The sequence below is a fragment of the Penicillium cosmopolitanum genome (genome assembly GCF_028827165.1).
Source record: "Penicillium cosmopolitanum strain IBT 29677 chromosome Unknown utg000008l:1.0-4398992.0:1.0-4402845.0, whole genome shotgun sequence".
Taxonomy (NCBI): Eukaryota; Fungi; Ascomycota; class Eurotiomycetes; order Eurotiales; family Aspergillaceae; genus Penicillium; species Penicillium cosmopolitanum.
In genome coordinates, this window is record NW_026622678.1 from 1,233,482 (window position 1) to 1,248,754 (window position 15,273).

The 15,273-nt window shown below is 48.9% G+C and overlaps 6 protein-coding genes across 6 annotated transcripts; 4 read left to right on the forward strand and 2 right to left on the reverse strand.

Moving 5' to 3' along the window:
• Positions 1-2,932: 2,932 nt before the first annotated feature.
• Positions 2,933-4,536, forward strand: N7509_007018 (ammonium permease MEP2; the record flags this gene model as incomplete). The annotated part of the gene is made up of 4 exons (XM_056631655.1): positions 2,933-3,007; positions 3,078-3,142; positions 3,203-3,457; positions 3,516-4,536. 4 exons carry the CDS (start codon positions 2,933-2,935, stop codon positions 4,534-4,536), a joined length of 1,416 nt encoding a protein of 471 aa, XP_056487206.1.
• A 900-nt stretch (positions 4,537-5,436) lies between these two features.
• Positions 5,437-6,497, forward strand: N7509_007019 (NmrA/HSCARG family protein; the record flags this gene model as incomplete). Its single annotated transcript, XM_056631656.1, has 3 exons — positions 5,437-5,610; positions 5,682-6,102; positions 6,163-6,497. 3 exons carry the CDS (start codon positions 5,437-5,439, stop codon positions 6,495-6,497), a joined length of 930 nt encoding a protein of 309 aa, XP_056487207.1.
• A 471-nt stretch (positions 6,498-6,968) lies between these two features.
• Positions 6,969-7,544, forward strand: N7509_007020 (uncharacterized protein; the record flags this gene model as incomplete). Its single annotated transcript, XM_056631657.1, has 1 exon — positions 6,969-7,544. One exon carries the CDS (start codon positions 6,969-6,971, stop codon positions 7,542-7,544), a length of 576 nt encoding a protein of 191 aa, XP_056487208.1.
• Positions 7,545-8,030: 486 nt separating this feature from the next.
• Positions 8,031-8,361, reverse strand: N7509_007021 (SUMO family protein SMT3; the record flags this gene model as incomplete). Its single annotated transcript, XM_056631658.1, has 2 exons — positions 8,031-8,093; positions 8,149-8,361. The coding sequence occupies 2 exons, from the start codon at positions 8,359-8,361 to the stop codon at positions 8,031-8,033; spliced, it is 276 nt and encodes a 91-aa protein (XP_056487209.1).
• A 1,291-nt stretch (positions 8,362-9,652) lies between these two features.
• N7509_007022 (nucleoporin Nup84/Nup107 family protein) lies at positions 9,653-13,040 on the forward strand (the record flags this gene model as incomplete). Its single annotated transcript, XM_056631659.1, has 6 exons — positions 9,653-9,715; positions 9,780-10,041; positions 10,094-11,879; positions 11,926-12,429; positions 12,485-12,615; positions 12,691-13,040. The coding sequence occupies 6 exons, from the start codon at positions 9,653-9,655 to the stop codon at positions 13,038-13,040; spliced, it is 3,096 nt and encodes a 1,031-aa protein (XP_056487210.1).
• A 444-nt stretch (positions 13,041-13,484) lies between these two features.
• Positions 13,485-14,596, reverse strand: N7509_007023 (putative urea hydro-lyase/cyanamide hydratase; the record flags this gene model as incomplete). Its single annotated transcript, XM_056631660.1, has 2 exons — positions 13,485-13,693; positions 14,056-14,596. The coding sequence occupies 2 exons, from the start codon at positions 14,594-14,596 to the stop codon at positions 13,485-13,487; spliced, it is 750 nt and encodes a 249-aa protein (XP_056487211.1).
• Between the last annotated feature and the right edge of the window lie 677 nt (positions 14,597-15,273).

Genomic DNA, 15,273 nt, shown 5'->3' on the forward strand with positions numbered 1-15,273 from the left:
TAATACCGGCCAAAATGATGTACTTTGTGTACTAGTATGTACCATATAGGACTAGTATGGCGTACTCAATACATAATATGTCCTGATGTTGACTACCCTGGAACGAAGTATATTCCAAGGTTCGAGGCAAAAGTACGATTAGCTGTCCATAATATTATGGCTGTCCATAATATTATGCAGAGAATTAGTACTACTCTTGTGCATTTCCATGGATCATTCCAGGGGATTTTCCAAAAGAGGCTCTTCCTGCTTTCCCCTCTTCCAAGATATCGACCAGACAACCAACTTGAACGTCAAGTTGCGGGCATACTAGTAGCAGTCAGTTTGATACAACGTGCCAGGTTTATTTGTTCCAAGCCTATCTAAGACCCCAACAGAGCATGACAACCCGGAAAGCAACAGAGGAGCTGTCAAGTCTTTGGATCATCTTCATGTCATCACAAGCACACCTGGGCATCTCAGGTTAGGTGTCTTGTATTCTTTCCGGTTTTATGAGCAAGGGACATATTGGTTTGTATTTTCTCTTTATGCGGGATCGCCGTTGGACACTTCAAGGCGGCGGTTCATATCCGAAGAATTATACTAGTATGATCAACATCTACAAATTTTGCCACTGGGAGAATATTTGAACTTCTGAAGGTCAAAGAGCCTTTCAGATATCTGGTAACCCAAAGAAAATATTACTACGCATCTGAAATTGATCTCAATTACATAGCCACAGCCATGCAGGGAAGTAAGACTAGTTCGCCAATCATGCAGTCAATCTCTAGCCAAAAGCTAAAATCAAGAGCCGTGGATCCTGGATCCTGTCGATCGGCGGAGTCAATTGAAATCACAAGAGTGTGGAGTAGCTACTCCGTACTTTCCAAGTTTACGTACTGCGAAGTAGGGTTGACAGTGCAGTTCGAGTTTTTGCCAAGAGTTTGATTCTAACTGTCAACTTATGAGAGCAGATGTCAGGATAGGGGCTTTCTGAGGGTCGACTTGAATTGGATTGGAAAATTGAAATCATTTTCTTCGCAAAAGCAATGTTGCCTCCACGCTACGGTATATCTTAGAATGTTTCCTCGGCGTGGAGAAATATCTCATGAGATAGCAGGCTAGGAGATAAGTTCATTAGCGACGTATTAAACTGGAAACTGCTGCATATTGACGTCAATTTTTCAGAGCAAGTCACAACAAAAAGCCATCCGAATACCATCATTCGTAGTGCAGATGCCAAGTCTCTTGTCGGCATGCCGAAGCAGTCCTCTCGAAAATCCCCGGCCAATGAGGGCCACAGTGCTTATCTGGACTTGGCATCCCCGGACCGCGTGGTCAGTACGGACTGACATCTGGTCATCTTTCGCAGGTTGTCACCCCATGCGTTCTTCATGGTCATCCGTGATTGTACGGTACCTGCGTGGGGGTCCACTGCCCCGGAGAACCACTCCCGTTTCCAACATATTGACTGACATAAGATGCGAGGGGGTAGCAATAATTGAGAACAGTTGTGTCATGTCACAGCCTCAATGTTGCTCTTCACACTACATGCACTTTTGCATGAGTGATGGGGCAAAATAGCTCTGTTGTCTTCTCATTCATACTGGAGGTCTTGTCGTCAGAGGCGCCAGCTAAAACCATGTGTACCATTTGGCCAAGAGTCGCGAGTTAATTACGAGTAGAATAAGGACAGGGAAGCTAACGAACGAGACGAATGATATCCGTGGCCCCTGACTGGAGTGCCAGGATGATAAGCTGGGAATGTAGAGTTCACATACATTGAATAGGGCAATGCTGATTGGTCACTCATCTGCGACAGATAAGAACTTGTTCGAGTTGGCACTGACCAAAATATTTACGTACAGTGCATTTATGCCAGCCTCCCTCTTATACTTACATTTTCAATGGGGTTGAAAGAAGAATTACCCACCAAAGCACTCTAATCATTGCTCCTCCACCTCTTTAAACAAGAGATGTCGAAAAGCTCTTGATTTTGGTATTGTTCCCAACGAGGTAAGCGTAATTCCCGTTTGGGCCTGTGCTCACCCACCAGATAAGAGGCGCCCGTTGATTGGCCAGCGACCAACCTGATATCTACAGCCACTGACAATGGGACAATGGACTTGCGGCCACCAGCACATCTTCCATTCACAGAATGGTATCGAAATCATTTGCTGTTTAATTTCCATTATTGACCTCTGTAAGTAACTCTGTCCCTGTTTTGCTATCGTCCGCGCTTCCCGAGGAGCTACCCTAATCTCCCCTGCTTATCGCGTACTCGCTGACGACCTGGGCCACCGAGCTTCAGATGCACCTACACAATAGTGCGAAGTAACACATGATAATATAGAGATCAAGAGGATACACAGCAGATATATGCATCTATCTCACGCTTTCTAAATCTCCGTAAAGAAAGGTGCCCTCGATGTTGAGACTCTTGACAGTAAACCATTAGAACGCCATAAGGTAGACCCGTAATTCCCCGGCGCATGGGTCCCATTCTCTTTGGAAACGCCCCCAAACTGTCCTTATCCATGAAAATGGCTGAAATGGGCGGGCTTGGCTCCAGCTATCAGTCAGATCGGATGAATCATAATAGAAATCACCATGACCACCGTCTTAGTTTCCACTATCTGGGGCTAGGATTGATGGTTCCGACGCTCTTCTAGCGTGTCTCCACCCCCGTTTGATGTTCCATATGTATTGCGTCGCTATTTAATTATCAGGCCCTGTCCCTGCAGCACTTGATAGATCAGCTCATTCTTCTCCTTTTCATAGCCCTGGATACCGGGTTTAAATCGATTGATCTCTTCTCCTCCCTGTTAACCTTCCACATCAACCATACATCTACTCTAGGCGGGTCTTGGAGGACTATCCCCCTCATTTATTCGTCTGATTTCGCTTTCAGTACACCTATCCGTGACATTGAGCCATCTCACTAGTTCTCGTCATGTCTGTTGAGTACAACGGGACCATCGCCACCGGCGGTGACTCCCTCAACGATAACCTTAACATCTACTATAATGTAAGCAACACACAGATGGATCATTGTATTTCTCCCGACAGATTATCAGAACTGACTGAAATTCATTCAGGCCGGCGATATCTCTTGGATCATCACATCATCAGCCCTTGTGCTGCTCATGATTCCAGGTGTTGGGTATGTATTATATCGTGACGCGTTTTATTCCTTAATACATCACTGACTCCTGCTGTTTAGTTTCTTTTACTTGGGTATAGCTCGCCGAAAGTCCGCACTCTCTCTCATATGGCTTTCTATCATGTCCGTCGGTGTCGTGTCGTTCCAATGGTTCTTCTGGGGTTATTCGCTAGCTTTCTCCCACACTGCCGGAAAGTTTATCGGTGATCTCTCAAACTTTGGCATGAAGGATGTTCTGGCCCAGCCATCTGTCGGAGGTACCGCCGTCCCGGATATTCTATTCGCTATCTTCCAGGGCATGTTCGCTTCTATTACGTGAGTACACCAACCAAGATATGCTTCCCCCCTGAAGACTAACACCAATGATCTTTAGGGTTGCTCTCGCCGTCGGTGCCGTCGCTGAGCGTGGTCGTATGCTTCCTTGCATTGTCTTCATGTTCATTTGGTCGACTATCATCTACGACCCCATTGCGTGCTGGACATGGAACCCCGCCGGCTGGGTTTACCAACTCGGTGGATTGGACTTCGCCGGTGGTACTCCGGTTCACATCGCGTCGGGTTCTGCTGCTTTGGCATATTCCCTGATGCTGGGTAAGCGCCGTGGCCATGGCACTCATGAGCTCAACTACCGCCCTCACAACGTCACTCACGTCGTCATCGGCACTGTCTTCCTTTGGGTGGGCTGGTTCGGCTTCAACGCTGGCTCTGCACTGTCCGCCAACCTTCGCGCTGCTATGGCAGCCGTTGTCACCAACCTGGCTGCTTCTGTTGGTGGTGTCACCTGGTGTCTGATGGACTATCGCCTGGAGCGCAAGTGGTCTACTGTTGGCTTCTGCTCTGGAGTGATCGCCGGCCTGGTTGCTATCACTCCCGGATCTGGATTCGTCACCCCGTGGGCTGCTGTCATCTTTGGTGTGGTGGGCGCTATTGCCTGCAACTATGCAACCAAGCTGAAGTTCCTGCTCCGTGTCGACGATGCACTGGACATCTTCGCTGTCCACGGTATTGGAGGTATCGTTGGTAACCTCCTCACTGGCCTCTTTGCTGCCGACTACATTGCGCATCTAGACGGTGCCACCGAGATTGATGGAGGCTGGATCAACCACAACTACATCCAATTGGGATACCAGCTCGCGGACTCCGTCTCTGGAATGGCCTACTCCTTCTTTGGAACCTGCATCATCCTGTTTATCCTCAACCTTATCCCCGGTATGAGCTTGCGTGCTCCTGAGGAGGACGAGATCATGGGCATCGATGACGCTGAAATTGGCGAGTTTGCCTACGACTACGTCGAGATCAGACGTGATGTTATCAGTGGTATTGAGAGCAGCGAGACTGGCTCCAAGCGCACCGTTACTCCAACTGGCGAACACGCTATTGAAACTAAGGTCTAATATCGTTTGCGCCTTGACGGACTTTTATCAATTCTTTAATAATTTCTTTTCGGTGGTTTATTTTTATCATCCATCCTTTCCCTCTTTCTCTTGTTGTCTTCTTCGACTTCCAGCATTTTGGATGACATCCTATTTCTTTTTTCTTATATTTTATATGCATTGACAGATACCCAAATCAAAATCAAAATAATGACAAAAAAGTCCAGAGCCACCTCTAAGATAAATGTTGTAATAAAATAGGATTACGGGAAATGGAATGGTTACATAGTACTAAAAAGAAAGATTAAGAAATTTTAACACACGATTTGAACCAGACAACAGACGGACCAGGACCCAACCAATTTTGTTTCATCCTATTTCTTAGCAAACATGACCTCGGAGTTGATTTCAAAGCCGTGATGAATAAGATTTGTAAGGATGTATCGGGCCGAACTAGGGCCGATGACTGTTGGGCTCGCCAGTTGGCAGCGGGTCATGCTTGAAACGGGTAATATTGGCAGAACTGGGACATGAGAAAGATAAAGGAGAAGGAGAGCAGACTAAGTTATTGATGTGAATGGTATGGTTTCGATGCTAAGGCTAGTCATGCTACGACTATTTTCCTACGGTTTTTACAAGTTCGGCATTAACTATCAATTTTTCTCTCAACTATGACAAATTTCTTCTTGACTCGTCGGCATTGAGATCAAGGCCGAGAACAAGGCGCTGACTGAATGCCGTCAATCGATGCCCGTTCGGACTTAAAGTTAATAATCGTGCGTGTGATCGTTAATAGCATGGTTGAATCAGTTAAAGGTATTTAAAGGTCACCTCATAACAACCAAATTCAAGTACAGCACACATCAAATCTATCTCAACTTTCGAAACTTACCTACTTCGACTATCTGCGCAATATCTATCATGGCCAAAATCATCACCGTTTTCGGTGCTACCGGACAACAAGGTGGCTCTGTTATCAATACCATTTTGCAGGACGACATCCTATCCAAAGAATTCAAGATTCGAGGAATCAGTCGCGATATATCGAAGCCGCAATCTCAGGCTCTTGCAAGCCAGGGCGTGGAGCTCGTCTCGGTAAGATTGCAACTTGAAACAGCAGCCTGAGGCTATAAGATGTAAGAAATCCAATACTAACAGCATTGAAGGCCGACATGAACTCTAAGGAGTCATTGCTGAAGGCCATTGAAGGGAGCCATTCAGTATTTCTCGTTACCACTCCAGCTTGGGGAGTCGAGGGCTCCGATGCGGAGCTGGTGCATGGAAAAAACGTCGCCGATGTTTCGAAGGAGACAGGTGTCAAGCACCTCATCTTTTCTTCCTTGTTGAACGTCACCAATGAAACAAGTGGCCGACTCAAGCACGTTCCCCACTTTGACCACAAGGCCCAAGTCGAGCAGTATATCCGGTCCATTGATGTGCCCGCTACCTTCGTGCTTCCCGGATATTTCATGAGTAATTACACTCAGCTTGGAATGCTACGCAAGGGGGATGACGACGTTTATACATTGGCGTACCCGGTTGGCAAGGATGCTCAATTCCCACTCATTGATATCGCAAGCGATATGGGTAAGTATTAAACAAAGCTTCAAATTTTACTAAGGCAAATGCTAACATGAGACCTGCTAGGTAAATACGTCGCAGCTGCCCTGAAGAATCGTTCAGCAGTTCTCGGAGCCCAGTTTTTCGCTGCTGCAGACTACTATACTCCAGCTCGCATTCTTGCTGAGTTTGAGGAAATTACTGGAAAGAAGACTCGGTTTGTGCAGGTGGATTCTGAAACCTACAAGACTTTTATACCGGGGCCGATGGGCCAAGAGATGCTTGAGAACCACCTCTTCATCGAGAGTCCTGGTTATTTCAAGGGCGAAAGCTTGAAAGAAAGTCATGACCTGCTTGAAAAAGCCAGTTACCGTCCTACTACCTGGAAAACCTTTTTGGAGCAGAACAAGTACTCTCTGTGAAATGGTTGTTAGTTAAAATATTGAATAGTTATACTAGTCTCAATATTGAATTAATTACCAAGCTACTGTTATGAGTCCGAGTCTTCATTTTGCCTAGGCAACCAAGGCAAGCGTTGATTTATGAATCGGACCATTCAAGAGTAGAAAGTCTTTCAAATTAACAAAGAGAGTTGTCACACACACAGTGATACTGTCGATCAAATCCGGGAAAGTTCGCAGAATGTTGACATGTGTGACACAAAGTCTCAGGTGTACACACCTCGGGTGACACTTGATCCGGTCTAGCCTGCCCGCTACCCCACGATCGACCAGGGTTGCGTTAGTGCTCTGACGCCATTACCTGTGATCTACCCTTTTAAGACCCTTCCCTCTTCTTATACTTCTTCTATTCCTCCGGCGTTCCCATCTAAATACAATCCGCTCGTTGATATCTTTATACGCCCCTCAACTGCCCAACCATCCTCACGTGCAATGTCTGATCCAGGAGCCGAGCTTCAATCCACTCTACGCAACCTATCAATTGGCGAGACAGGTCGTCCAGTGCAGGACATTGTGCGTCCTACAGTGAAAGTAGCCTCTGCCACCACCCCAACCTCTGCCCCGAAACCTCGAAAGCCTATAAAGAAGCCCGTTGCAGACTCTTGGGAAGACGAAGCCACGTCCGACGACGAGCCTGCTTCACAAGGAGATGCCGCACCGTCTCCGTCCGTTCTCTCTCCCACCCTCAGTGCAGAGGGTCCGCTAGATCCTCCGCCCACGCCCATCTCCCCGCAGACTTCTAATCTCTGGGCCGACACGGGTCGGTCGGGCTCTCCTGCTGCGGGGCAGCGTGATCCGAATCGCCGACCAGAGAAGCAAACCGCAGTCGCTGGTCGGCTGATCGCGGGCGCGCTGGGTATCCGGGCACCGAAGCGTACTGAGGAGCAGCGTGCCTACGATCGCTCTGTCAAGGAGCAGGAGATTAAACGGCGAAACCGAGAGCGTGAAGAACAGGCCAAGGCCAAAGAAGACGAGGAGCGCCTGAAATCTTCGGTGTGGACGGACTAACTCTTTGGTCTGCTCTTTAGTTGCTGCTCATCCATCTTATCTTTCAATTGTACATATGTGTTTCTCTTTGGCGATTGGTCTATTGATGAAACGTGTGCGCGGGTGGTTTCTTGCTCAATCTCGTTCTGTGCACATGATGGCTCGAGATATCTCATACAACAGATGTCTACTATATGTTTATGTTTAATAATGTGGAGATAGCTGGATTATCTATTAGTCGCTGCAGGCTGCAGCGACGATCGCCTCGCGGCGGGAAAACTTTCAGAGGTAGAGATTTCTATCCTTTTTGGAATTCGTCACCATCCAGGAAATATGTAGATTCCCACAACCATCCCTTCCATTCCTGTAAAATTCGTTTAATCGTGAAAGAAACCAGAAGCAAATTCAAATGTCAATGCGATGTACAGCCGCATCGCCGGTCATTTTGCAACCCAGCAAATCCATATGCGGTCTGCTGTCACATGGTTCGCTCAGGCGGAATAGTTCTCAATTACCGCCGCCAATCTGCTCCTGGTGGACCTCGAGAGTATCGCCATCGGCCATGTCAAGCTGTAAGATATCAGTTAAAATGGACTCTTCGGTCTTCGCTGTGGCGGTCACGTACGGTGTCTGGTGTGTCCTCGGGTCGCACACGAGTGCCGTCGAAAAGGAATCGCACAGTGGACATTTGCTTCCCTTGACGCTCGCAGAATGCATCCATGAGTTTCTTGAGCTGGGTCGAACGCTTGATTTTAAAGAAGACCTCATTATTGTTGTCCGTGACCTTGATGTTCAGGTGCTCGGTGGGAGCAGCGCCTCCTTCCTGTTCGGCGGACATTATGATTGTAGAAAACACTGGCGAGACAGTTGTCAGAGAGAGGGAAGCTGTGAGGCGATCGTGGGGCGCTTACACGATTGTCAAAGGTGGTGGGGGGGGACAAGTGGTTGTATGATGCTAATTTTGAAAGACAGGGTTAGCAGTCGCGTAATATGTCGTAACGAATAGGAATGGTTCACGAAACCCACTAAGCGGACGCGGGAGAGGAAATTTGGAAAAGCGATGGAGGTGGGAAGGCAACAGGTGAGGGAAGGTGAGAGGTGAGGGAGGAAAGTCGATAAGCGGCAGAATGGCAGCAAATGGGAAGGCGGAGAATATATCTTGCGTCACACCTCAAGTTCTATGCAGTTCTGTCTTTTGTGTTGCACGCTTTGCCCTTACATGAAAGAGAGAGATATACTTGTATCAAACATAGTACAACATGGTAAGAAAGGTCTGACAAAGCCCCAAAAGTTCACCAAGTTGATTTCAAACCGTCCAGGGGAACCTCAAGCAAGACTTATCCCATGAGACGCCTTGTCATCCGCGTGCCGTACGTTATGTCCATTCACTGAGTTGACCTGAGCAGCTTTCCAAGGTTAGAGCTTTGTGGCTGACCCTTCTTCTTAGTGTGCAATTCAAGGTATGCCATGTGGCTGAAAGAAAGCCAGCCCCAATTTTGCCATGAAGTTGGACTAACCCAGGGCAGACTGCTTGACCAAAAATTCTTACAAAGAGGAGAAATGCCAGACACAAATCGACGCTCTCTACGAGTGTTGCAATGCCTTCTACCAAAAGAATGGGGACCAGGCGTCGGTCGTGAGCTGTCCTAAGGCCCAATTGTTGCGGCTTAAGATGAAACAGCGTTCTCAAGCAGCCGAGAGCCAATCCTAGAAGTAATCTGGGAGGGCTGGGCGAAGGGCTAGAGCTAGAGCTAGAGCTTGTAGATAGCAGATAAAATAGAGAATTCCTCAGATGGCATGTCGCAGCCCCTTTGCAGACTAAGCTCCCACATAGAAGAGAACGAGACTAATTGAAGGACTGCGATCGCTCTAAGACAATCTTGAGCACGCAAGGAGACCTCATGGGTCTGAACGAATATTGAAAACTTCCGTTCCGAGACTCTAATGAAAGCCTAATGACATTTGTGGAAAAGAAAAAAATTTGGAAGGGCGGAAGTTCCTTAAATACCTGATCCCGTGCCGACCACACTAACCGCTTTGAGTGATGTTTGTTCCTTTTGATTTTGGGCGCGTTAGCCAGTTCCTTCTCTCGCTCTTGCATCAACTCTCCACTGGGGCTATTGTTCGCCATGGCGCCACTTACTAGATCCGCAAGAACAGCGGCTTCAGGTGGTCCGACTCTGCGATCAGAGGTTCGTATTCGGTTTCTTTCTTATTATCTTCTTGCACCCGACTGACAAGCATTGCTCTCTCAAGGCCGCTCAACCACTCCGCAAAGAACCAGAAATTATCAGCATTGACGAGGACGAAGAGGATGAACCCATGGAGGATGAAGAGGTCTATGAAGATGATGAAGAGCTAGAGGAAGAAGATGAAGACCAAGAGGGTGACAATGAAGATGATGAAATGGACGAGGCCGGCCGCTTCTATGGCGACGGAGCGGCGGATTCTGGATCCGCCTTCCCTGTATTGGAACCCAGTCTCAAATCTGTCATGGGGATGTCCAACAGGTCTCAAGGTTTGTAGAGCTCTCATTAATGATGCCTTACCATAGCTCATCGGTTTCCCAGGTTCGCCCCAGCTGTTTACCGCCGCCGGCGCGCAAGAAGCATTCGACCCCCTTCGCCGCACCGCCGACCGCGTCACAAAGCAAATCGAAGCATTCGCCAAGGAACTCGACCAGTTCAAACAGAAAAACTCCAACGATGACTTCCAGAACATCCAAGCCGCATACGAACTCGTCGACAAATACCAAAAGCTCACGAAAAATGCCATCCAAGAGTCCGAAAAGCAACAAAAGCTCAAACGCGCGAAGAATTTCCGGTCAAGTGGCAGCGAGGACCTCAAGGCGGAGGAAGAATTGCGGCGTCTGCAGCTGGAACTCGATACTTGGCGCCTTCTTCTGAACCTGATCAGTATCGACGACCCGGCGAGTCGAGCCAGCTACCAAGAAGGACGCCAAACCGCTTTCCAAAATTTGCACCGCTACTCATCCGATCGTGAAATCTGGGAACAATTTCTGAACGCCGATCAATACGCTCTCGAGTGCGTTGTGGCTATGAAATGGCTCCAGGAGACTTCGAAGACGGGCGACCATGAGCTTGAGTTTTTGATCACCGATATGGAGGCTCAGGCGGAACGTGGCCAAGGCCTATGGTCCCATGGGTGGCTCTTCACTAAAGAAGCTATCAAAGGACACAAGCGATTGCGAGCTTGGCCTCAGCCATTAGAACCCAACGATACGGCGCACGCGATGTTGAAAACCGACGATCAAAAGCCGCTCGTTACACAGCTGGATCCCGATGCGCTCCTTCGACAAAAACACAGCCTGCAGGCACAGGATGAGTTCTATGAACGCGCTACATGGATGACCTGTTGGAAGATGCTTCGACAGGGTGAGAATTGGACCAAAATTCGCGAATGGGCCCAAAGCCGCCTCGAAAACTGGAGGGCCGTTAGCCTTTGCGGCTCGAGTGTTGATGGAAACAGCACTAAGACTCGCACTCCAGTCGACGATGGGTTGACACGCCTAATGAATGCCCGCGCACAAGACTCCTGGCGCGCTGCCTGCTCAGCTTTGGCGCGCAATACCAGCGCAGGTGATTTCGAGCGTGCAGTCTACGGCTTGCTGTGCGGCGAGAGTGATTCAGTAGTCAAGGTCTGCAGTAGCTGGGATGACTACCTTTACGTGTATTTCAACCGTATCGTCCTCTCACGCTACCAGGGATTCTGCAAGCAGTTTCAACGAAAGCTGAGCCATTCCCCTAACAGCTCGGTTGTCTTCACGCCTGAGCCAGCTGGACACGCTGATCTACAAAAGTTCTTCCACTACTTGCGAGGCAACGAGCGAGTTGGCAGCGAAGCACGCAACCCATTCCGCAATCTACAAGCAGCCATTCTCAGCAAGGGATACGATTCTTTCTTCTCCCTTTTGGCCCAAGCGGTCTATCAAGTCAGCGTCAACATACATGGGACAGCATCTATCATCCCAGATATCCCACGCTCGCAGGTGGATGATGCGTACCTCATCGCTGCAGAGGACGAGGAGGCTGTTAAGATCGCGACTCACGTTTATCTTGTCGCCCGATCTATCGGTTACTCTCGCGCCGATAATACCAAGACCGCATCTGTTGTTGTCGCTGGCTTTATCGCCAATTTGGAAGCGAGAGGCCTTTTCGACCTCATTCCCCTATACGCATCTCTTCTGCCGACAGATATGTGCCACAGCGTCTTCTCGAAGATCTTAATTGACATCGTGAACCCGAAGCAGAGGAAGGATCAGGTTCGCCTCAATCAAAAGCATGGTATCGACATCAATGCCGTCCTGAGACGTTCAATGGTCTTGGTTAAGCACCGGTGTTTCTTCAATCGAGCATTCGCCCGGTCTCACTGGTTACTCCAGGGTGGTGCGCAGGCAGGATGGCTCGCGCCTGCTTGTTCCGCCTAAGAAAGACTTGATCGGAACATCCATCGCAGACGAGGACGAAAATATGATCCGGAGTCTCGAATGGCTTCGCTACGTGGGTGGCCAATGGGTCAAGATCTGCAAGCTTGGAGCGTGGCTCTACCGCAAATTTTTCGTTGCGGGCAAGCTAGCAGCTGCTCGGGAGCTCAGTCATCGCATGCCGTTGTCTGAGATCTCTCAGGAAACGTTCGGATTTGACATCCTCGAATTCCCTGCTCTGGATGTGGATCAATTCATTGCCGAGAAGAGTGCACCTTCTAGCCCGACCAAGTCGAGGAAGAACAGTGCCCATCGACGCAGTCTGTCCAGTAACAACGGTCTGGCGGCCAACAACCCCGCCAATGCCAACCAACAATGTGCTCTCATGTTTAACTTTGAGAGTCTTGCTCTTGGATTCGATAGTCTGGAGAACTTTGCTATTCTCTACGATCAGATTTCGAGGTAAGAGCGTTTTCTGCTAATGTACGTGCGGCACTCAAGCTAACTTGGAAATCAGGACCAAACGTCGACGAGACTCCGGTACGGTGAAGGATCTGTTCACCGAACTAGGCGACCATCTTGGTTTCATTGAGCAAAGTGTCGGTCAGATGGTGGAGGTAGCTGACTGGCCTGGTACGGCCGAGAATGGTGAGTGCTCCTTTACGCCCGTACATGGCAAAAAACAGAGATCAAAAACATTGTTTACTAATTGGTATCAAACAGCCGAGGAAGAAAAGGATTATGCGCATATCCGTCGCACGTATCTCCCTGAATTGATTCTGGACTACCACAACGCCTTGTACTACGCCAGCAGCACCCTTGAACAGTCGGAGCTGCTTACCCAGTGCATGGTTGTGGCCACACTGGTTGCGAAAATCCCGCATTTGACGCGTAGCTTCACCGAGGCGCAGCGCATGGCTGAACTAATGGATGTCTTGGCATTGGCGGGTAAAGCCATGATTCTCACGGATCCGAAACATGATGCTGTTCAGGAAAGTGGCCAAACTCTCGGGTTGTGGAGGGTTAGTGTTCCAGAGGGCGACGACACTGCCATGTTGCAGCAGATCAAGTGATACAGGGCGTGTGGGGCTGGGTAATGGGATCGATTGTGTAAATTAGCATGCGGGGGAGGACAAAGGGATACAATACAAACCACATGGAATATGGAACATGGGGGCGAAGATTTGATTATTCAAGGTTTCAATTATGGCAGTGACGAGGATCTACAATGCACGGAGACCCTCTTCCGGATCCTTACACCTTTTTTTTTTTCTCAATCAATGTCAATCATTCTGCAGTTCTCAATTATTAGCTCACCCCCTCGTTTCATGTCAATCTGAAGGATAACAACCACAACCACAAAAAACAGGAAAACGGCCTGATACTAGTACTCATCGGCTCCCCACACCGTGTACATATGTTGCGTGTAAGACTCCTAGTAACACATGTCCCCGGACGAATCGAAACAAGCCCCTTGGCCATTGTCATCCCGGAAACCCAAACCGCACACAGCACCCCTACTCGTACGGCTCCATGAGCTTATTTCCCAAAACCTTGGCCGGGAACTCGTCCTCACCCAAGGCCGTCGTATGCGCCCAAGGTTTCAGTCCATTTTCGCGATGAATCGTCGTGGCAAAGCACTGGCTCCAGCTGTGTCGCGGGAAATGAGCGGACACATCCTCGATGGTGGCCGGGTGGACGAGATCGGCGTACGCACCGGTGTTATCTGTGACGCAAATCCGAAGTCAGTGAAGGGTATGGGATACTCCATAGTGCAGCTCCACCCGTCTACTCCGTAAAGGGCAACGGGAACGAAAAAGAACAAGAGAAAAAGTCTAAAGTTCGAAGGAGATCGGATTGATGCTGATCGCGGGAAAGTCGGTCAGAAGGCCGCTTTCCCGTCGATTATCTGTCCGAATTGATGCATCGTCGTCATGACGGTACTCCGTATGTGGCGTCAACTTTCCACCCTGTTGTACGTTTCAGGTAAACGCAAAGGGGGCAAACCATAATTGAGAAACGGCCAACGAAAAAAAGAAGGTTTGGATTGCGGGAGAGAGGAGAGGTTCTTGCATATCCGACACGTACCGAAGATCGTCGCGAGTTGCAACAATTGTCCCACCGCAGTAATTTTGCCAACAGCGCACAGGTCCTGATGTCGGATGATCGCCTCCGCCACACTCTCCGCTTGTTCTCGCGTCGAAGCAGACTCAGAGCCGGGCCCACCCCGTTGCAGAACATCAAGTGCCAGGAACCCGCCGTAGAACTCAAAGCTTAAGCGGGTCTGGGAGAGATTCTCGTCTGTGGTGCCGATGTCGTGGAGCACGCAGGCGAGGAAGTAGGTCTCGTCCGAAAAGTCCCAGTCTGCGAAGGAGGCGAAGCGGTACTTTTTGATTGCTTGGCCAAAATGGTAGACCCGGAGGGAGTGGTTGTATGTTGGCTCGGGAAGGTGAGTGCGGGCGTAGGTGTTGATGCGCTGGGCGAGGGGAGTGGTTGGGATGGGTGTCTCGGAGACGGGGATGGCGATGGGGGCTGTGTTTGGCTTAGGATAGGTCGGTGTGGAGGTTAGTAGAGTGGATGCTGAGGCAGGAACGGCTGTAAAGCCGAATTCTTTGATGGAGTCAGTCATAGTGTTGGAGTGGGTGGGAGGTTGCGTGATGGAAGAGTTGAGTATCCAACTTGGAGGTGGGTTGATGTATACTACTGGAGTGTACTAGCATGCCTTGGGAACTCCTGGGATTGGTTAGATATGAGTCTCACCATAGCAGATAAGTTTCTCTATAGCCATCTGAGAGTATAATGCCCCAGAGTTATACAATTGTCAAATACTACATCATCCTCCGGTTCATGGAGTTGTATAGTCTGTATAGCTACGAGGTACTAACTGGCTAATACGAGTACGAGCGCGACTTCAAGTTAGCATTGGAAGCTTTCTTGGAAGAATCTTGGAATCTTGGAAAGTCAAGCCGACCATGTACTACTAGGACTCGCTTGAGTGGCCAAATATGCCCAGGTGAGCTAATATAAAATACTACTGTAGTAATACTAGTACTACTGCATTATGCATATATTCTCCGGAGTGAGTGCAAAGCCACACTTTTCTGATTGGAAGCTAACCACGGGCAAACGCGTCGGTTTTGATAGGGGCTTGGTCAGACTGATTGATGGATATACAGTACGTTATTCCTGCTGTTTGCGGTGCAGTGCGCTCTGGCAGTGCATGATACTGGTAGTTAGTAAACTCCAGGGTTGAATGTAGTAGTAATGACTCCATGGAGTCAACATGTCATCGACTTCAACGTTGGT